The sequence below is a fragment of the Gigantopelta aegis genome, chromosome 7, assembly GCF_016097555.1.
Source record: "Gigantopelta aegis isolate Gae_Host chromosome 7, Gae_host_genome, whole genome shotgun sequence".
Classification (NCBI taxonomy): Eukaryota; Metazoa; Mollusca; class Gastropoda; order Neomphalida; family Peltospiridae; genus Gigantopelta; species Gigantopelta aegis.
The window spans coordinates 27,956,293-27,980,100 of NC_054705.1; the positions used below are offsets into that span (position 1 = coordinate 27,956,293).

General features: G+C 38.0%; 1 protein-coding gene across 2 annotated transcripts in view; it reads left to right on the forward strand.

Annotated features, from left to right (window-relative positions):
• LOC121377288 overlaps nucleotides 1-12,628 on the forward strand; it is a 36,184-nt gene extending 23,556 nt beyond the window's left edge. For both annotated transcript variants that reach the window (XM_041505224.1, XM_041505226.1), the window contains 2 exons: nucleotides 9,855-10,091; nucleotides 11,314-12,628. In XM_041505224.1, the coding sequence (XP_041361158.1) occupies nucleotides 9,855-10,091; nucleotides 11,314-11,891 (815 nt within the window). In that variant the 3' untranslated portion in view covers nucleotides 11,892-12,628. The remainder of the gene's footprint in view (nucleotides 1-9,854; nucleotides 10,092-11,313) is intronic.
• The last annotated feature ends 11,180 nt before the right edge of the window (nucleotides 12,629-23,808 follow it).

The following is a 23,808-nucleotide window of genomic DNA, read 5'->3' on the forward strand; positions in this document are numbered from 1 at the left end:
CCTTCAACTTTGACAACATGTCATGTGACTTTCTTGTATACAGTGACGTTTATTTGTGTTTTTTTGTAAATATGGAACAATAAATAAAAAATTTGGTGTAGTTTACATCATCAATCTAATACACTCGGAAACTTATTTGGTTATAAATTTTTGACCCTTAAATTCTTTTGAGTAGTAAATACTATAGAATTTACTGCAAGTTATTTATTTCTTAGGCGATTATTTTTAAAATTGCACACAAATATAGTTTTTTTTTGTTATTTCCAAAGTTCTTTTACTGTTTTTCTTACGTCAAACCAAACTGAATTATTTACAAAAAACATCTTTATAGGAGGATGGGACAGTATGTATGTATGTATGTATGTATGTATGTATGTATGTATGTATACATATGTATGTATGTTTGTATGATTTTATAAAAATTAATACAGTTTAAAAAAGAGGTTTCATTGCCCCCCCCCCCCCCCCCCCCCCCCCGGCTACGCCACTGTCAAGGAGAAACCATGTTTAATAGAGCTTCTAGATTATGATAGCCCCACTCCCATGGCTAGTGATATTCATTGTTGGGCTAGTACATAATTACTATCGCCATGCCCGATGGCTAGTGAAAAAAAAGTTGTCAAATGCATTTCAGTTTATTTTGTAAATATGAATATCTTGCCTCCACCCCTATCCCCCAATTTTAGTGTTTTTAAGCTCTAGCTCCCTCTCTAGGTGATATTATTACCATTAGTAAAATTGTATTAACTTAAAGTAAAGTAGGGCTAGTGAATTTTTAATCGTCGCTAGTAAATTTAAAAAATCACTGATCCCATGGCTAGTGGATTTTATAAACAGTCTAGAAGCCCTGCTGTCTATCTATCCATCCATCCATCTATCTGGGGGAAAAGATGAAAGAAGTCCAGCAACCTACCAATAGCGAAATGATGGGTCAGTTACAGAGACCCAGACTGATAAATTAGTTGGAGAATGATGCTATATTCAGATGTCACCATTTAAAGGCAGCTATAGTGACTTCCCATCACTCACAAGAGACTAGCTCAAGGAAAGTAAGTTTTAGCTCCCCTTAGCGACTTGAAACTGGAAACTTTATTTCGGTACACTCAGGCCGCTAAACGACAGCATATGAGGAATTATTGTACAATGAGTATTACAGTGACAAGCATGTGAAGTAAAAAAACAAACAATATAAATAGTGTTTTACAACAGGATTAAATAGCATTGCTCAATGTAATATCTTAACTGACACCTCATAATCATTATCTAGTTAGAGGAGCGGTTATGGAATATTGCTAATTACATATTTTGATTAACAGCAACTCTTATGATGTTATTTGAAACAAAAACGTTTTTAAAATTTTATATGCATTATATTTTAACATTTCTTTTGTAATCTGCTGTTGTCTGTATTGTTTTAGAACGTGTAGTTATGTATGTTGTTAAAAAGACGCTGTTCGCACTATTAGTCCAGTCAAAATAAGGTTTGACCTAGAACAAATTACAACAGAACTTATTTTTATTGCAACTTTTTCCTGAACCCTACCTAAAGATCATATCAAAAGTCTACATTGAGGTAGGTTGGACAAATATGCTAATTTACGAACTATTCTGAAGATTCAATGGGCAGATCTATGAAATTATCAGAGATATATGGATAAAATGTAAAATTCAAGGTGGCCGCCTTTGTTCAAAATAGGTTCCAATATTCACCACAATCGCACATACATGTTGATGTATACAAACAATGTACTTTTGTTAGTGTTACTAACAGGACGAAAATTACACTTTTAGACAGCATAGACGTCATAGAGAGGTCTTTCCTACAATGTTTGCTCTAAAAATATGATTTTCCGATATAGATTATTGCATTTCACTATTTTGTCACCATGCAGCTTGTTTGAACAAGCTGTAACTAGGTCATGTGTAATACCCAAACATGAATTTACATTTACTGTTGACAAATGATGACATAATCCTATAATCCTATAAACCATCTTGTTTGCCTAACCCAGTGTGGACAAAATGCAAATTCAATGACTGCTCATTGACACATACAATGTATGAACCATGAATTAGAATGAGAGTAAGCAGGACTGAAAATGATAAAGACATTTACTTGAATACCTGTTATCGATCATATCATTCAACATTACTCCCTTTGTTCTTAAACCTGTTTTTTTAATTGGCATTGGAAGACAATGTGTGAACAAACAAGAAAAAATATCAGCAGAGAATATATTACAAGTGCATGCCATTAGAAAAGTTTTGTGCAGGATACATCGTTCTCATGAGTGGCAGACGACTAGCTATAGACAATGCACATGACTGCTTCATGGTAGCAGTGTAACCATGTCTAATGTCCGTTAGACTGCTTTGAGCAGAAAAACTAATATTTATTATGGTAAAAGTTTAGTTTTTCAGATTATAGTACACATGTACATATTAATGGACGGAAATGAACGGAGTGGGTGGTGTGGGTGGGTGTAGGTCATAAGAAGATCACCAGAAGGTCGAGATATGTCTTAGTCGCAACAAACAATGGCTGTTTTGGTGTCAGCATGTGCAGCAAATGGTGTAATGCAAAACCTCAAACAACATTTATGATATAAGTGATATAATACAAGCTAAACAAAAGACAAAGTAAGAAAGACAAATATGTAAGACAGAAAAGAATGTATCAAATCTGTTCTATACCTTGGTATATACATAGACATTCAAACCGACGTTGGCATTCAGTCTGTTTTGAGACAAAAGGGATGACTTCAACTTTCCAGAAGCAATATTTCTTCTGTTTCACTTTTTGGAATTTACATATCACAATTTGTGAGGTATCTTAGGGCAAGGTTAATGTTTGCCAGTTTCAGTATGTCATATTATTCTTGTACAGAAGTTGTTTCATCAGAGGTATAATAATCAAGGACTACTGAAAGCTTTTAAAACAGTTTATGGTAGACATGCACAGGCTATATCAGATCACGATTACTTACAGAAAAGGCTATGTTTCTATATAGCATTAGTGGCTACAACACTTTTATTGATATCAGTAGGCCTGTGGGATTGTATGCACCTTTACCTGCCTGGGGGCAACACAACCTAACAGCTCTCCCCAGTATATTGGTTTAAACAAACACACCCACTAAACCTGGCCTACGTACATCCATTTTACAATAAAAACATTACGTTTGCATTGGTTGGAATTACCACTAAAAAGTCTTCAATGTCAGCAAGTTAGACATGTTTGAAAACTATATGCATAACCCTGTCAACTTCGTCAACTAAATGGTAAAATAACTGTGATATGTGGCCAATAAGCTGATGATTGCCTGCATATCCCATTCTGTGCATACCTCTTAACGTTTTTTATACATCTTCTACATCATTTTCCTTGTTTAAATAAAAACAACTGACTATTGTATCTGCTCATATTGGGTGCCACTTGTGTAGAAAGATATGCTCACTTTTTGCAAACACCTGATATCATCACTGTTTTAACAGTGATTCATAAGAACATGCCATCACAACTGTCTAAATATCTAATACAACAAAAATAATGATGTTGCGATATTATCAAGATCTTGGATCACTGGAATTTTAAAGAATTGTTATTTCAGTGGAAATATTGGCAACCATCTTGAAAAATGAAAACATTTTAAATTATAAATTAAGGGAGGTATTTCTAAGTCATCAAGTAAGTTATTACAGACAAAATACAATGCAGTTAAAACATCATTTACTAAATATATCTTCTTTTAGCACACATTCATATGAATACTGTGAAAAATATACCTGTGGCAGCCATGTTTAATTTATGCAAATTTAGTCACTTTCCACCACCTACATCAATGTACATTTTTAATATGTTGTCTAGGATGGCTTTGAGAATTAATTACAGCAAAAATAAATTCTGTTGCAATTTGTTCTAGGTTAGGCCTTTTTTAACCTTAGATTGACTGGACTATATCAGTGACGTCACAAAACCCAAGAGATGGGGCACACCAGCTGAATCATGTACGCCTGCGTGGTACATGCGCACATTCAAGCGGTTCGCTACCAAATCCAAATTGCGGCTTTCCCTCTGAAAAGTTTTCTAAAGTTAAACAAAGAAAATTGGATATGTTTTTTAAGCAAGTTGTAAGATAAACGATATAATGTCTAACGGAAATTAATTTTGTTATTTTTATTAATTGTTGTTGTTATTGATGATTTATGTGTTTTTTATTTTTTTAAATTTTATTATTATTATTATTATTATTATTTTATATGTTTGCTGACACCAGTTTGTTTGGTATGCAATGAACTGAATTGAACTGAATTGAATTGAATTGGACACAGATGTAAAATTACTTACTGATTCATAAAACACATCTTTCAAATAAATTTTAATGTCTTTTCCAACTAACACGTATTTATGGCGCTTTCGCTATCAATTAAGTTATGAGTTACGGAGCAATTAATCAACTTTGATCGTCTTCTTTCATTGGATGGTATGGCTGTGTAGACCGGGTCATCATCTGGAAGCAGCCAATTGTAATGTCTTTATCCCAATAAAATCACATTTGCCATGGAATATTATTAAAAAAACCCGCTTATTTTCTCACCAACGGGTATGTTAAAAGGACATTCCTGAATATACTGCATTGTAAAAAAATTCCGACTAATAAAATATTTCTACAATTAAACTTATATATTAAATATAGTTTCTTATTTTGAATATCAGTGTCTGTATATTCAATGTGTTTCTGGTCGTCTTAATATTTGTAAGAAGCCCAAACTGAATTTTATACGTACGAAAAAAACATTTTAGGAAATAAAATGAAAGTTAAGCTAGTACAAATATTGGAACGATCAGAAACACGTTTAATATACAGCCACTGATATGTTATGCAGGAAAATATATTTGATATGTAATTACAATCGTTAAAAAGTCTCTGTCAGTCGATAACATCTTAAAAATTTCATCAAACTCAGGAATGTCTCTTTAAAAAACAGTTTTTACATAATTATTTAATTTCTTATTATTATGTAAATGATCATATTGTATACATTTGTTTGATACTAAATCAAATGTCCAACGTATTTTTCGAGCTGGTTTGTTAAACATTCATTCTTTCATTCACATATGAAGGGCTAATGCAATTGGTAAATTACTTCTTGCTTTCACTCAGCACAAGTTTATTTTGTAATCATAACTGAATCTTTTCCAGTAAACCATAATGTTATTGTTTGACATTCTCTATATTTATTAACTGTACAGTTAGATCAGTGAAGAAAAACAAAATACTATTTGTAAGATATTGTTACATATATTTCCTTGTAGATGATGCGATATCAGGTTGGTTTTCGGTGTATTAAAGGGGCACTATCAGAGTGAACACAAAATCGACTCTTTTGCTATTTTAACTGTTTTTAAAATACACACATGTAATATAAAATACATCTAATATAACAGATGTGGATAAAATCATCTACGCCATATATTCATGTGTGTGTGTGTGTGTGTGTGTGTGTGTGTGTGTGTGTATATATACATCTATCTATCTACCTATCTGTCTATCTATCTAACGTTTTCTTTTGTATATTAAGGTTTATTCATAAAAGACATAATAGTTATATTATTGTTAGTGTGGTCTTTATTGTATATTTAAGACACTAATTGTTAATGTCACTGAAACAACCCCTGCAATTTAGAAATTGACATTGCAAAAAAAAAGACAAAACCCCCCCACAAAAACTCTCTACGGCACTGTCGATTGCTGTTGGCAATTGTAAGGGTTTCTGTCTCAGCGCACTCTTTAATACTTATTACAGTATATTGTCGTGTCTTCTGGTCGTGCCCCTTCTCACATCTGTTTGTCAAATGTTGTGTCATATGTTATGTGTTGTTTTACGTGATTAGCGTGTCAAGCTAGTTTGATTTATTTATTATCACAGAAACAATATAATGTTTGTTTTGAGCAAACAGTCATAATCAGTGACCCACACACAACGTACACATCTTATAAGTGTTATATGTGTTGTTTTACGTGATTAGTGTGCAAGCCCATTGTGATGATGCATATAAAAGAACCCCAGCGCCTAATGGAAAACTGTAGCGGGTTTCCTCTCTAAGACTATGTCAAAATCACCAAATGTTTGACATTCAATAGCCGATGGTTAATAAATCGATGTGCTCCAGTGGTGTCGTTAAACTAAACAAACGTTTTTATTATCACTGCAACATTAGAATGTTTGCTTTGAGCAAAAAATCATACTGAGCTCCAAATACCGTTTCAGATAGCCGATGTGTATTTTTGTGATGGGGTGTCGTTAAACATTCATTCAATCATAATACTAAGAATAACACACGGGACCATATTCGATCTGCTTTCTGTTATCCGTCTTCGCAAGCCAAGTGTCCTAGTCTGTACTGATACTCCGTACGAACTCCGTTGTCTGCTTGTGTCTTTTGGTATGCAACTGTATGGCTCCCAGAAAAGCCGTACCACGCCGCAGACCGTCGTGTATGTCATACATGTATGTCCCTATACAGTCGCAGAATAATATTTGTATATAAGGTTTCATGTTCCCAACTCGGCCACTACATCGTATGTTACCATAAAAAAATTCATTGGTCTACGACTATTCATAGGCGAACGTGCTCCCATTTTTTGTGGGGGTGGGGGGGGGGGGGGGGTGTGTGTGTGTGTGTGTGTGTGGGGGGGGGGGTCTTAAATAGATATCAGGTTAGCACATTTTCCCCGAATATCTGAATAATTTTTGCCCGAATTTGAGGTTTTGCTCCAACACAAGTTGCTTGTTTGGAGTCGGTATCTGGATTAAAAATCCCATGCCTAGACTGGGATCCGAATCCAGTACCTACCAGCCTGTAGACCGATGGCCTACCACGATGCCACTGAGGCCGGTAGGCTAAACTAGAGATTAAAATCGACGTAAACAGTTTGTTTATTGTGTATGTGTTTGTACAATGGGTCTTACATGCCATGTCACGGACTTGTCCTGTCTGTTTGTTGTCGACGTTCATTGTGTAGCTTATGTTGTTTATGGCCACGTAGTTGCCAGAGCTAACAAACCAGGACAGTAGATACTCTAAAATTTATTTTTTTGCATGCTACAAATAAAATTCATCATGGCAAATTCTGATGAATGACAATACTTTAAATATTGTTTAATAACATATACTTCAACAAAATGTCAGGTCCAGACCCCCCCCCCCCCCAGGGGTGTGTTTTCTTTGTTTTCATTGAACCAAAATTATATTTATATTATTGTCTCGTGTTGTGATAGATATGTCATTTCTTTTACTCATTAAATACAATAACAATGTCACTGATGTATGTGACGGAAGATAGCTTACTTGTTGTTTAATTGTCATTAAATACAATAACAATGTCACTGATGTATGTGACGGAAGATAGCTTACTTGTTGTTTAATTGTCATTAAATACAATAACAATGTCACTGATGTATGTGACGGAAGATAGCTTACTTGTTGTTTAATTGTCATTAGGACAAATCCTCGTAATTCCTTAAAGGGACATTCCCGAGTTTGCTGCATTGTAAGATGTTTCTGACTAATAAAATATTTCTACGATTAAATTTACATATTACATATATTTTCTTGTTTAGAATATCAGTGTCTGTATATTCAAAGTATGTTCTGGTGGTCTTAATATGTGTAAAAAATCAAAACTGGATTTTTTTTTTAGGAAATGAAATGAAAATTAACCTAGTACAAATATTAGAACGATCAGAAACACGTTTAATATACGGCCACTAATATTTTATGCAGCAATATATATTTGATATGCAATTACAATTGTTAAAAAGTCTCTGTTAGTCGATAACATCTTTAAAATTGCAGCAAACTCAGGAATGTCCCTTTAAGAAAAACATGTGCATGTGTGTGTTACAGGGAACTCGACCCTAGCTGGAAACAAAAAATGCCTGGATTTGTTTCGATACAGTATTATTATTATTATTATTATTTTATTATGTTTTTTTTTTTAATTCTCTTTTGTTTTTACTAATATATAGGTGAAAATGGTACATACATGTACATACAATTTCAACTGCTCAGAAAAGAAGAAAGAAAAAGAAAAACTGTGACCTACTACCCTTTCCCTTTAACCTGAAACGCATTTCTTTATAGGCTTGCGTTCATGCTTGCGTGCGCGCGTTATATACAATAAACTGTTTGCAATCAATCAATGAATCAATCTTCAGTCGATCCGTCAGGTGATGATGATAACTAGTTTAACGTGCCCATATACCACTAGGGTTTCGAACACGCCCATTGCGAGTCCGACCTCCGATAAGATCGGTGGCCTGACTCGGGATGGAGGGAGGGGGAGGGGAAGGTTGTTGAAAATGGGCAGAATTTTGAAAACAGCAATTAGTAAAAAAGTTAATAAAATAAATAAACAAAAGAAAAAGGTTACAAGCCAAAAATAAAAAGAATTGACTGCTCGGCCGAATATTTATATAATTTGGAGTATTTTAGAAGGACAGTCCAAAATTAAATAAGGGAAAGAAGAGAGGATCGGACTATTTAATAATATTTTAAAAAAAGAAGTAATTTCGACATAAAATTTTGAACGAAAATCTAAAAGTTTAAAGTCCGATCGATATGTCCACGTGAGTGGCCTCGTTAAGACCGTTTGGGTGCACAGCTTAAAGGGTCGAGATGGGTTGCATCCCGTCAAGATAACCCCTAGATTGACAGTCGATAGACGTTGAAGGTGTAGTGCTGTGCTGAAATACAAATCTTGAGAAGCCGGATCCGTCTGAACGAGTCTAGGGTATAGTCCAGTCGTCATGTGTTGGTATAGTGGTGCGGACGGGCCCGACTCCGGAGGATACGAGATGGTATCACTATAAAGCAAGGTAAAGTCTAGAAAAAGAGTAGTAGGGGCCGACCCCGCTTCCTATTTCTTCTTAGAGTGTGGCGGTCAATCTTCCAGTGCTGTTAGGACAGGCTCGGACATGTAGAGACTAAACGCGAACAACCGTGGCGTTCTGCAGAATGGCCGTCACACGAGTCACGAAAAAAACAAGTCGACAGTCAGACGGAGAAATGACGTGGAGGCAAGGAATCTCGCTAAAAAAGAATCCAACCTGGTGGTGCAGGCTGTCGAAACGAGAAGCGTTCCAGCGTTCAATCAGTTCCAATGGCCGCATACATCCCAGTAGAAAACTTCATTTCGCTGACAAAAACAACGAAATGAAGGACCCCCAAGTCGAGCACACGAAAGCATGTGCAGTGTGCACAAGCGAAACAAACACGTCTTACCGCGTGGAGCTCCAGACTGGGAATGGATCCGTCAGGAAACATTAACTTATATGAACCAGATTAAGCCGGGCATATCCAATCGTGTGTGGTCCGTGGTTCGTGTCCGTCTCCGGAAACAAATCGAATATATAGAGAATATGTTGAGAAATATCCATTGATGAGTTCCATTTAAATGATGTTTTACGGACGGACACGGACGCCGTTTTGCTGTCATGCAGATGGAGACATATTGTCACGTACAGATGGATGCTCAGCTAAGACGCAAATTCCATTTGTCTGCAACCCGTAATATGTAGTCCGTAATAAAGTACTATGCAAATAAGTGGAGTAAATTCTGTCCATGCGATTCCACTTGCGTCTGTGTATTTGATCATGTTACGGACAGCTTACGAATAAGAAATCACACAGTGCTACATTACGGTAGCAGAAGACAAATGAAAAATGCGCTTTGGTACACATTCATGTTTAATACGCACGCGAAGACAATAGAGTAAAATGCGAAACGATAATATGGTCTAATATAACCTATATAGAGAAAACTAAATCTGCCATTTATCTGTTTCAGGTCTTATTCTAGTTGTGACTTTTGATGACATAGATGCTATTAATAGTCTGTGGGAATTGCACGTTAACAACAAGCTGTCTCCAATGTTCCAAGACATTCTCATAGATGGCGCTCTTCTCAAGGCCATGGAAGCAAAGCGCGTGACAATTCGCGCCAAACTGTGGGAAGACGAGTACAACGATTCCAAGATGGAGCTGTTGGAGAGAGGCATGGATCGAATATCACTCGACAAATTTCGTAAGATTCTGGTCTTTCAAGTTTTCAGTGCGCATATTGTGCATGGGGCTGGGGGAGAGGGGGGGCATGGATCGACTTTCACTCGACACATTTCGTTAGTTCTGGACTTAGTTTTAGAGCCCCCCCCCCTCTCTCTCTCTCTCTCTCTGTGTGTGTGTGTGTGTGTGTGTGTGTGTGTGAATGTAGCCTGATGCGCGGTCGGTCTAGGGTCGATACCCATCGGTAGACCCATCAGGCTATTACTAGTTCCAGGCAGTGCACCACGACTAGTATATCAAGGACCGTCGTATTTGCTATCCGTATTTGCTATAAAAGATCCATTGCCATTAATGGAAAATGTTTACGGGTTTCCTCTGAGACTATTATGTCACAATTACTAAATGTTTGATATCCAATAGTTGATGATTAATAAATCAATGTGGTCTAGTGGTGACATTAAACAAAACAAACTATATTTATTTTAACTGCACTTTCCAGGTTTCTGTGCACATATTGGGCACGGGGCGGTGTGTGTGTGTGCGTGCGTATGTGTGCGTGCGTGTGTGGGTGTGTGCGCGCGCGCACGCGTGTGTGTGCAAAGATGAAGAACATATAGATCAGTTTTAGAGCGCTTGTTTAAGGTGCGATAAATCATAGGATGAAATCCCTCGGTGGACCCACAAGGATTGTGTTCCAACTAGTGCTCAGCGGTGATACGTCCCTGTCTGTGGTATAAAGTACATATAAAAGATGCCTTATGGCTACTGTGTATGAGTAACCTATGTGGTGAGACACAGAATGTCAAAAACTATAATAATAGGTCTAATACATTTGTTCGAATCCCATCATTATATACTTTGGTTTTTTTATACCTAGTGGTAACCTGCTAAAACCTCCCCCCCCCCCCCCCCCCCCCCCCCCGCAAAAAAAATATCAAGTAATATTTTTAAAGTAATGTAATTTGGTATTTAGCTTGTGTGGTTCAGTTATTTTGGATCTCACAATGCTCAAAACCACATGTCAGACGTGCCAATTTTTCACACACTATCCCAAACCTTCCTTCACACCGTACTCCCTTATTTCTAGCAGGTAGATATATTTTTCTTAACAAACATAATTGTTTTTGGCCTGCTATTTTTGAAAAGTAATAGCAGGCCATATTTTCCTACCTGTTTCGAACCCGGAAATGTAAAAAAAAAAAAGCGAGAAAAAAAATCACTACAAGCACAATGTGTATTTTCAGCTAACGACATCTCCCATCTGAAGAGAATTAAGAACTACCAGAGAATTCTGAACGAGGACATCCTCAGTCTGAGAGATGCTGAGAACGACTTCGAGCAAAACCTCGGCGACTTCGTGTCGCTCGTCAAGAAACTACTGCCGGAAAACAAGACAGAACTAAAAACGCTGAAGGAATTCAACACGTGCGTCAAGATCGCCAAGGGAACCAGTCGTACCTTAGTCGGGTTTCAGGTGATCGACCTCTTTACGAACACCGTGGAAGAGTTACGACGATTCTTCGCCAATATGGAAGAAAACATATGTTACCCGCTATCGCTGGTTCACAGGTTGTGTGAGTCGAAGAGTCAGAGGGAGATGAAGACGTCGATCATGGAGACGGTACGAGACATGAAACAGACGCTGAGCGCGGACAGCAGTCTACACCAGGTCAAGTATCCCGAGTGGGAGGGCAAGATTCTACAGAGAGAAAAGAAACTCTTCTTTGGACTAATCAGTTTAATTCCATTGTCAATCGAACGAATAACTGACGTAGACCATACTATGGACGAATACATTACATGCTTTCCTCAAAAAATATAAATTTGCAGCAGGATTTGTTTTGGTAGAGTTTTGGAAGTCGTCGTAAAGGACACCGAATGGTTACGAACATTGACGCATATGCCCGACAAACGTACCACTCGGGAATTTCAAAGAAAAAATTCCAACAGTTAATGTCTCTATACATTCAAAATTGTTTCTTAGTAATCATTCATTTCACAATAAATCCCCATTTTTAACAGGTGTACTTTGATGGATCGAGAGCAGTTTATTGTGTAAGTGTTAACTCCTGTCCCAGTCCCGAGTGCACAGCTCATTTGAGAGATGAAACATATATCGACTGATTTCTTATGAAGACTAACAATTAGCAACTAACAGATCGAATAGCTTGTGCGTGTGCCTATAATAACGTTGAATTTTTTTTTGAATAAATAAATAAATGACTACTTTAAGATTCGATGCAACAAGACTAATACGTGCTGGGTTCACATCCCAGTACCGGCTTCCAGGCAGAACGGGGAGATGTCATGCTACTATCCATAAGGCAACTCCCCCATGTGCTGGAGCAAATCCTCAAATTCGGGCAAAAACGATAGAGATAATCGGTCAAAATGTGCTAATCTGATGCCTTCTTACCATGTATTTCCATCATTCTACCCGCATAATTATGTAAATCATGTAAATATGCGCAGTAATTCGTTTGTAACCCTATATTGCTATTTGACAACAATGCTAATATGAATAAATGTTATCCAGATTTGGTCATTTTTGTTTAATTCAGTCAGAAACAAGTCTGACCCCCCCGACAAAAATGGGAGCCCGTACGCCTATGTCCCCCTATCTCTCCATCCCTCCCTCCCTCCCTCCTCTCCCTCTCTCTCTCTCTCTCTCTCTCTCTCTCTCTCTCTCTCTCTCTCTCTCTCTCTCTCTCTCTCTCTCTCTCTCTCTCTCTCTCTCTCTCTCTCTCTCTCTCTCTCTCTCTCTCTGGACCGTGACGTGTATGTGTAAAGCGCTCGCTTGATGCAAAGTCGCTCTAGGATTGATTCCTGTTGGTGGGCCCATCGGGCCATTTCTCATTCCAGCTAGTGCAGCAAGACTGGTATATCAAAGGCCGAAGAATGTACTTTGATATTGTTTTACCAGAGTATAACATTATAACAGTAATATTTATTGCTTATGAGTTCTACACCGCATTCATCATTTCTAGAAGGAAAATCCCCACCTAATCACATAGAAAATGAGGCGCATATCTATTACTTTTATATAAGGTAGTTCCGTAACATTAATCAACAGTATTTCGGTGGAGTTGCAGGGGGAGGGTGTGTGGGTGTGGTTGAAATCGAAACCTTCTTGCTCCAAACATTTTATGTTTAATGCAATTTGCTGGGCAGCATGACCTGACCCCCTAAAATCAATGTAATTAAAATTAGCTCCACTTGTTAATTACTATTACTATTAGAATTTGAAAACATTCGGGATTATACCGAGGGTATACGAAATGATTCGGGTGAATTACGAAGTATGCCGGAAACTAATTTCAATATAAAATTTTATATAAAATTCGTTTCAAGACGAAAAAAAACCCCGTGATGGTATAGCCATAAAATCTGTTTATACTAGTATACAATCCAGAATTTATTACTGCACTTTTCCCCCTGTTTTTTAATGCTGAAATAGACCAAAAAGTTCGCCTATTGCATAAATAGTCTCGCCCAATATTTTTAGAATTTGTATGCTCCCGAATAACGCTATAAAAGGCGGAGTGTAATTGGTCGATATTTAAATTGTTATTTATAGATGAAATGTCACCTGGACATGGGAGTCCACGCAATGCTGTTATATCTACTGGTAGACCAGTAGAGCTAATTTTAATCAGATTGCCCTAAAATGTTCCTCTTTGCAGTCTAGACCACCAGCAGTGCTGACGGTTTAGCTGTGATGAGGCTTGGTATTCATACACCGGGTTTTTCTTGTGGCAAAAGGAGCACGATCAATTTGAGTCATTTTTAAACAAGCTAATTTTGTGAAAAATTTAATAGGTAAATCTTTATTCAAATGAGGATTTTTGTAAGGTTTGATAAACAGTTTCCATAAATATATGCGTCATATCCGCCAACTCCCTGTGATTTGTACGGGTAAATATATTGTCAAAAATGCACCCAAAATCATGGAGTTTGGGGACACATTTTGGAATGTAACTAAAAAATTTAACTCAATATATTTAAAATGAGTCCTCTTCATAATTATTACCCAAGTAGTAATTTTCTTGAAACTAAAAATACCTGTATCGTTATTTGTAAACCATAGGTGGGCATTTAGAATGCCCGTGGCTGACATGTATAAATCTCAGTTGAAAATTCACAAATTACTGTTATCTTCTACCTGATGCTTTGCACACATTCTAAACCATCATGTAACTTCTCGGTTATTTCCGTATCGAAATAGTTTGCTTACAAAAATTGACGAGAGTTGATGATTGCAGAGACTAGATTTCCCCGCGTCAACTGATGCCAGAGTGATAGTACCGCCTCAAACAACATCTGTTATTCGGAAAAGAAATAACAAATGAAGACCAGGGGCCAATCTCACAAAACATCGTAAGTTTACGTCTGCGACTACCAGTTATACCGGACATATATTTACAAGTGTTTGGCATCTATTTCACGAAGAAAATTACACCATTACGGAAAATGGAGCATTTTAAGGACCAAATGAAATGAAATATGTGTATTTCAAATTATAATTATTGTACTATAAGAGTAATAAGGAAAGGAAATGTTTTATTTAACGACGCACTCAGCACATTTTATTTACGGTTATATGGCGTTGGACATATGATTAAGGAACTCACAGATATTGAGAGAGGAAACCCGCTGTCGCCACTTCATGGGCTACTCTTTTCGATTAGCAGCAAGGGATCTTTTATATGCACAATCCCACAGACAGGATAACGCATACCACGGCTTTTGATATACCAGTCGTGGTGCACTGGCTGAAGCGAGAAATAGCCCAATGGGCCCACCGACTAGGATCGATCTCCCAGACCGACCGCGCATCAAGCGAACGCTTTAAAACTGGGCTACGTCCCGCCCGTATAACAGAAATAAAAACAGAAGTTTAGTCGTAGATTTACGTTTACGTGCAAAACTAGGCGTCCCATGTTTACTGACATTGGGGCCTGAACTAAAGTATATGTTTGCCTGTTGTTTACTCAAAACAGAAATGGAAAATATTGATGTCCTTTGTGTTGTCTTTTTACGTGTTTTAAATAAATTATTATAGTATTAAATTATATTGTTGTTGTTTTTAGGTGTATTTTTAGTTTCCATGGTTGCTTTTACATATTGATTGAACCCTTATGGTGCCTCTTTAGTCGGGATAGACTCGTTGGGCCCCCAGACTATTTGAGAATTTGGACCTGTTAAATCAATCTCGATTCTGTTGTGAGGAATTGCGAATCCACCTTAGAGGTTCTATTTTAAGACTTATTTTTTCTGGTTCCATTTTTTTTTTTTTTTTAAAGATCACTAATTGCAGTATTTATTATCTTGTTTTGGGTACAATGCCTTGCCTAAGTCAAACGTATCGACAACAAGCGTGCTTGAATTTTTATTTGATATAATTGAATACCAAACTATTGACTCACCAAAAACGATTAAATTGAACCACGATGTCAACAATTGGCAATTTTCATTTTTGAATTTTGGAACTCTTCCCGAAGAAGTCACGGAACACAACAGTTTCGTTGAATTAAAAAAAAAGTATTTGACATTATTATTGTAAACATAATTCGCAAGTATAATGCAAAATGCACTTGATTACGTCATTTGAGGTCTAATTTCTCTTTCTTTTTAATTGGAGAAATGTTTTGGGCCAAGGTCAGTAGGCCTACCCGATCACCAATAGTAAAATTTCCTGATTTGTTTCCACAATGCCTTTCATCCATACTGATCTTATACAAAAACAAAATTGACCAACTATAGTGAGAAGAATTTACGGTCCCTTTGGGCCCTATCCAAAGTCATTGTCTGAAAAGAAATTCACCCTTGATAAGTCATTATGATATACGACCGACCGAGATAAACGTTGTTACGATGAAATGACGTAGTAGTTTGTTTCCGACTGCTGGACTAGACCGCTACCCGCGGTCACGAAGTCATACGTCTGACACAGGTAACTAGCTGGCAACAGTCTTTGTGTCGACAACGATCGGCAGTTCCTTTCCCTCAAACACGCCCATGCGCAGTCGCGAACTGATGATACAACCTGTGACGTCACTGGGGTCTCGCTTGCGACTGGAAGGACGTTTTGGAATTTTCTTAAGTAGTTATTTTTTAGAGGCTGCATTTCTGGACAGTTGCCAATTTCTGAAAATATAAAAAGTAATATCATAAGCACTGTCGATCAAGCCCCTAGCAACAATATCTGTAATGACAGGAAAACAAGCCCTAGTAAATGTGAAGGTGGGGCACACAAGATTAAATATATCTTTTCATCAATTTATATATATCGCTTCATCATATGTATGTGTATATCGGTCATCATATCTGTGTAAACGTACTCAATAGTTATCACTCAAACACGTAGACTACACAAGGTAGATTCTAAAGGAAAAGGTTTGTTACAAAATTAAAACCTGATCCATTGCTGTCAGTTCTTGGAAACAGTGTTTGAAAACACCGCACAATTACTGAGACAACTTTATCACGTGTGTATAGAGCATACACACTAGTGTCGGTTACTGTAATTACAATTTGAAAGACCTAGATGAGAATCTAAATATACTAAGAGAAAGAAATAGGGAACTTTTGCTATTGTAGACCAAATTTCGATCACAATTATCGTAATGTGTGTATAAAGTACAAAGATGTAATGTGAATGTGAAATTGAATATCAGTGAGATGAGATTGAATGTCAGTGGAATTGAAAGTCAGTGATATGAGATTGAATGTCAGTGGAATTGAAAGTCAGTGATATGAGATTGAATGTCAGTGGAATTGAAAGTCAGTGATATGAGATTGAATGTCAGTGGAATTGAAAGTCAGTGATATGAGATTGAATGTCAGTGGAATTGAAAGTCAGTGATATGAGATTGAATGTCAGTGGAATTGAAAGTCAGTGATATGAGATTGAATGTCAGTGTATGTGTAATGTGAGCTTGAATATAAATAATATGAGATTGAATGTCCATAATGTGAGATGAATGTCAATAGTGTGAGATTGAATGCCAGTGATATGAGACTGGATGTCAGTAATGTGAGGTTGAATGTCAGTAATGTGATATTGAATGCCAGTGATAAGAGATTGAATGTTGATAATGTGACATTGAATGTCAGTAATGTGAGGTTGAATGTCAGTAGTGTGAGATTGAATGTCAATCATGTGAGATTGAATGCCAGTGATATGAGACTGAATGTCAGTAACGTGAGATTGAATGTCAGTGATTGAATGTCAGTAATGTGAGATTGAATGTCAGTGATATAACATTGAATGTCAGTAATGTGAGGTTGAATGTCAGTGATATAACATTGAATGTCAGTAATGTGAGATTGAATGTCAGTGATATAACATTGAATGTCAGTAATATGAGGTTGAATGTTAGTAATGTGAGATTGAATGTCAGTGATATAAGACCGAATGTCAGTGATTTGAGATTGAATGTCAGTGTGATTGAATATCAGTGATATGAGATTGAATGTCAGAAATGTAAGATTGAATGTCAGTAATGTGAGATTGAATGCCAGTAATGTGAGATTGAATGCCAGTGATATGTGATTGAATGTCAGTAATGTGAGATTGAATGCCAGTAATGTGAGATTGAATGTCGATAATATGAGATGGAATGTTGGCAATGTGAGGTTGAATGCCAGTAATATGAGATTGAATGTCAGCAATGTGAGGTTAAATGTCAGCAATGTGAGGTTGAATGTCAGTACTGTGAGATTGAATGCCAGTGATATGAGATTGAATGTCAGTAATGTGAGATTGAATGTCAGCAATGTGAAGTTGAATGTCAGTAATGTGAGATTGAATATCAGCAATGTTAAGTTGAATGTCAGTAATGTGAGGTTTTATGTAAGTAATGTCAGGTTGAATGCTAGTAATGTCAGTAATATGAGGTTGTATGTCGGCAACACTGTCAACTTGCCAACACTGTGGGTGGATGTTTTTGTTGCAGTCACTCTCTCTTGTTGTTGTTGTGATCCCTTATTTGTTTCCATCAGAATATTAAAAATGTGAAAATATTAAATTATAAAGTAATAATCGATTGTCAATTCAACAAATGCCATAACAAATGGTTTAGTCTAGCACATTACATGCACTTACTAAATGGTGGGACAGATGATGTGTCAGGAGATGAACATTGGCCAATGAGTGTTGCGTCAGTGTTGTCTGTTATACCGTCAAATACCTCCAGACAAGAAAACAAGCCTCTAAAGGTGTTTCCTCCTTCAAGGTCATCGCCAATCCGGAACTCACCAGTTTCAACCGGATCTGACACAGCTACGTTACACGTGTCTGTTAGTATGACGTCAGCTGATAACCCGCTATTGATGTTTCTGACTGTCATCTTGACCTCGCTGTCTTTTCGCTGAAGTCCAACGTAATACCAAACATTTACCAAGAATGCATTAGCTTTTGTGGCCACGCCACAGGATTCCAGTTCCTTCGAATATGCCAAAGCCACCTTCAGGTTTCCGTCTCGTGCTGTCAAGTGCAGCTCCCTGATACCCGTGTACTCTCTGGGGTACAGGAAATGAATCAGGGTTCCGGTTAGCGGGGAGAGAGGCTTGAGGAAAAACGCTATGCTGAAGTCTCGCTGTAAAGAGATGAGCGGCAAAGTGGTTTCTAGGAACGACGTCACTCCTCCGTCGAGATACACCGATCCGTTTGTTAAGGACGGACAAGATTCTCCAATGCGCATGCATGCCGAGTTCTCCGGAAGTGTGGGTTTCTGGGTGTTCTTCACCTCAAAACCAAACACAGCGTCGTTCAGTGGCCACACGTGAGAGCAGACGACGCTAGGTGTTGATGCTGAATACAAAATAAAGAGAACAGACGAATAACTATAGTTCTAATCTGCAAATACTCTTTTGTTATAAATGTTTGGACTGGTCTAAATAATATCATATGACTTAGAAAACCGACATTCATAACTGCATGAATCAAAATTTTACACTCATTTCGGCAATGCTTAGAAAACAAAAGAGATCGTTTCAGCTATTTTCTTTATTTCAGATTAATACAATGACTGTTTATTCTTTCGTCATTAATGTTGAATGAGTCAAAGTTATTTATTGTTTAAAAGTGTTTGTCTTAAAGTATGAAAGAATGAGAATTCCCTTATTACTGACGGGAAAAGCCGAATGGGGATTTCCCTTATTCCGTGTATTAATTTTCCGAAGAAACAGTTCGATTGTTATTTCATAGTATTTTATATGGATAAAATTATTATTCATAGTTTGGTTGGTTGGTTGGTTATTCACTACGCCGTTTATACAGTGTATAAAGCGGTTCTGTGCTTCATACGTGCATGAACGTTAAAAATTATCATGTTCAATTTATAAATACACTTATTAATCTTCTTGTCTGTCTCTCTGTCGATCTCTCCATCCATCACCATGCACCCTTCTATACACCTTCTTATCACCGTGTATATCAACATATACAATATAAAATATATACAAAACACATTCGTTATGTAGTTTTCTTAAGGAAGGAAGGAAATGTTTTATTTAACGACGCACTCAACACATTATATTTACTGGCTAAGCCTTAATAATTATTTAGAACAGTGAGCCTACAGTATACTGCGTCAGATGATCGGCAGCACCGTCTAAATAATATTGGTATAATACAGTATTAAAATATTTAAAGTCACATCAATCACATCAAGGTTATACAACAGAGCAGAAATGATATTTACCAAGTCCAAACGGACGAACGTTCCCTGGAAGCCTTCCAATATGTTTCTCCCCGATATCTTTAAACCCTAGCTATTTATCATAAAAATCCGAATATTGCCTGGGGGTACAACGCGGTCCTCCCCCTATTAAGTGATATTTCCACAGCGACCACGCCGGCATATTTTTCTTAGATCGCCAGACTTACTGACGCCTAGTCGCCAAAATCACGGTCGTCGAAACCGCACTCGCAGATGTATTACGTAACTACTGGCTACATGGCCTCCACACCTGAACTAAGTGCATATTGGGATGCACGGTCGCGCGAAGGTATTACGTAACAAGGTGCCCAACTGGGCTAAGTGCATATTGGAACTGCACACGGCCCTCTAACACAATTAATATCGCCACAGGCGAAAACAAAATTAATGGCAGGACTGATAGTATTAACTGTTCTATCAAAAGTTGAGTGCACATCGAACATTGGCCCGACCGGATGTTGTTTAGTTTATCAATTAATCATTAAGATTATACTGTAAAATAATATGGCATCAGAGGCGATATCCAATATTTTAGAAATATATATCTGCAAATATTATCTTTGAGAAATACACCAGCTTGCAGATATGATCTGTGTCTAAAATACATCATCTCTCATTTCCTCCTGTACTCTTACCATTAAGCACCTTGGTGTAAATGACCTGACCCATATAACGTGTTTACGGAAGAGTCGATAATCGGGTTAGTATTGATGGGATATTTCCACAACACAACACAACAGGATAATATGGACATCAGATTGTTTCGTGTTTGTTCTATAATTAGAAATGTCAAATAGAGTAATTATAGTTATAACTTGTACTCAACAAACTCCTTCCGATTCGTTGAAATCGACAATAAATATACAATGTTATTAAACTCTTGGCGAAGTTATATAATTGAAACTATTAATTTTTATTATGATTTTAGTTTCTGATAATATTTGACCTAATGACTGTAACGATTATAAACAAATCCACAATTAACTGCACTCAACACTAACAATAACCGCAACATTTTTCGTGTACCAGTGACCTCAAATCGATATCAAGTCAAATGAATGGATTGGTTAGTGAACAGATTCAATTGTCCGTGTCAACAACACACGAACTACCTCAGTGACGCTCAGATCACCGAGAAAAGGGATGTTAGGTGAAGGACATCTGAACACACTTAAAACGGGCGCGTGCGCAGAAAATTAGACCGGCCTCGGTGGCGTCGTGGCAGGGCATCGGTCTACAGGCTGGTAGGTACTGGGTTCGGATCCCAGTCGAGGCATGGGATTTTTAATCGAGATACCGACTCCAAACCCTGAGTGAGTGCACCGCAAGGCTCAATGGGTAGGTGTAAACCACTTGCACCGACCAGTGATCCATAACTGGTTCAACAAAGGCCATGGTTTGTGCTATCCTGCCTGTGGGAAGCGCAAATAAAAGATCCCTTGCTGCCTGTCGTGAAAAGAGTAGCCTATGTGGCGACAGCGGGTTTCCTCTAAAAACAGTGTCAGAATGACCATATGTTTGACGTCCAATAGCCGATGATAAGATAAAAAATCAATGTGCTCTAGTGGCGTCGTTAAATAAAACAAACTTTTGCGCAGAAAATTGTGCAAGAAGAAAGGGTGGGCATATGTCTAGACTATGGCGAGCGACGTTTTGTGAGAGGTCGGGATATTCCCCCTTAGAAAAAGATTGCCCCGAGTGTGTGTATGCGTGTGTGTGTGTGTGTGTGGGGGGGGGGGGGGGGGGGTCGCAATGTGAACTAAATAACAGACGTCATAAGTTCTTATATTCCTTTCCAACAAGACCCAGTGTTAACAACGCGATAATATAGATAATATATAGGTTTCAGCTCTTGGGTAAATGACACATAAGTCTCCCGATAGAGTTGACATTGCGACTAAGAGCTGTTCTCCTTGGGTCTCCCTTTCATGTATAGAAAAACTACTATTTATAAGATACGTTTGATGACACATAATTATCATGGGCTATAGTCATTAGCTGTTACGCTGGAGGCAATATTTAAAATAATCCATAATGTTCAGGGCACCTTTCCACGAAGCGATCTTAGCCGTAAGATCACCTTAAGTGCATATATTAGCTGTGCAGTTATGGTGATCTTAGGGCTAAGATCGCTTCGTGGAAAGGTGCCCTGGATTGCAGGGAACATTTTTTTTTTCTCAAAATCTTGATTAGCGATATTTCTAGTCAGTTGAAAATTGATCAGTAACTACATGTAAAATTGTGTAGCAATCTCTGAAACTTGCGTAGCGAATCGCGACGCGATACTGAATACAATGTTCGCTGGATTGCTGTGATTTACTTTCACACTCATTGGTTTGATTGCTATCCCCTAATTAACTAAAAACTAAGTTATTGAATAAATGCAGGTGACACGATAACAAGTAATTGAATCGTACACACACAGCTAAATATATACATTACATTTGGATATAGTTGTAAATGTTACACGGTGACAATAGTATAAGAGAGGACATGGTCTGCTCTAACTCCGTTTAACTAGACAGTTTTCTTCATGTAGTGTGTGTATTAGTGATTAATATGTGATTTTTTCTTTAAATCAAGGAACTCGAAAATGATCGATGTAAAGGAAATTAACGTCAAACATAGGATTTTTGTATTAGAGCGGGAGTCTTTGACTACCGTTTGTCCGGCAGCGATTGCGCAGACTTGATAAAGATTGGTCTCTGACGGTTAGAAAGCGTTGATAACTGTCCAGTTGTCCGTCTAGCTCTCTTACTGTCAGAGTACTCGGGTTAGAGAGCGTTGATAACTGTCCAGTTGTCCGTCTAGCTCTCTTACTGTCAGAGTACTCGTGTTAGAGAGCGTTGATAACTGTCCAGTTGTCCGTCTAGCTCTCTTACTGTCAGAGTACTCGTGTTAGAGAGCGTTGATAACTGTCCAGTTGTCCGTCTAGCTCTCTTACTGTCAAGAGTACTCGGGTTAGAGAGCGTTGATAACTGTCCAGTTGTCCGTCTAGCTCTCTTACTGTCAGAGTACTCGGGTTAGAGAGCGTTGATAACTGTCCAGTTGTCCGTCTAGCTCTCTTACTGTCAAGAGTACTCGGGTTAGAGAGCGTTGATAACTGTCCAGTTGTCCGTCTAGCTCTCTTACTGTCAGAGTACTCGTGTTAGAGAGCGTTGATAACTGTCCAGTTGTCCGTCTAGCTCTCTTACTGTCAGAGTACTCGTGTTAGAGAGCGTTGATAACTGTCCAGTTGTCCGTCTAGCTCTCTTACTGTCAGAGTACTCGTGTTAGAGAGCGTTGATAACTGTCCAGTTGTCCGTCTAGCTCTCTTACTGTCAGAGTACTCGGGTTAGAGAGCGTTGATAACTGTCCAGTTGTCCGTCTAGCTCTCTTACTGTCAAGAGTACTCGGGTTAGAGAGCGTTGATAACTGTCCAGTTGTCCGTCTAGCTCTCTTACTGTCAGAGTACTCGGGTTAGAGAGCGTTGATAACTGTCCAGTTGTCCGTCTAGCTCTCTTACTGTCAAGAGTACTCGGGTTAGAGAGCGTTGATAACTGTCCAGTTGTCCGTCTAGCTCTCTTACTGTCAGAGTACTCGGGTTAGAGAGCGTTGATAACTGTCCAGTTGTCCGTCTAGCTCTCTTACTGTCAGAGTACTCGTGTTAGAGAGCGTTGATAACTGTCCAGTTGTCCGTCTAGCTCTCTTACTGTCAGAGTACTCGTGTTAGAGAGCGTTGATAACTGTCCAGTTGTCCGTCTAGCTCTCTTACTGTCAGAGTACTCGGGTTAGAGAGCGTTGAAGCGTTGATAACTGTCCAGTTGTCCGTCTAGCTCTCTTACTGTCAGAGTACTCGGGTTAGAGAGCGTTGATAACTGTCCAGTTGTCCGTCTAGCTCTCTTACTGTCAGAGTACTCGGGTTAGAGAGCGTTGATAACTGTCCAGTTGTCCGTCTAGCTCTCTTACTGTCAGAGTACTCGGGTTAGAGAGCGTTGATAACTGTCCAGTTGTCCGTCTAGCTCTCTTACTGTC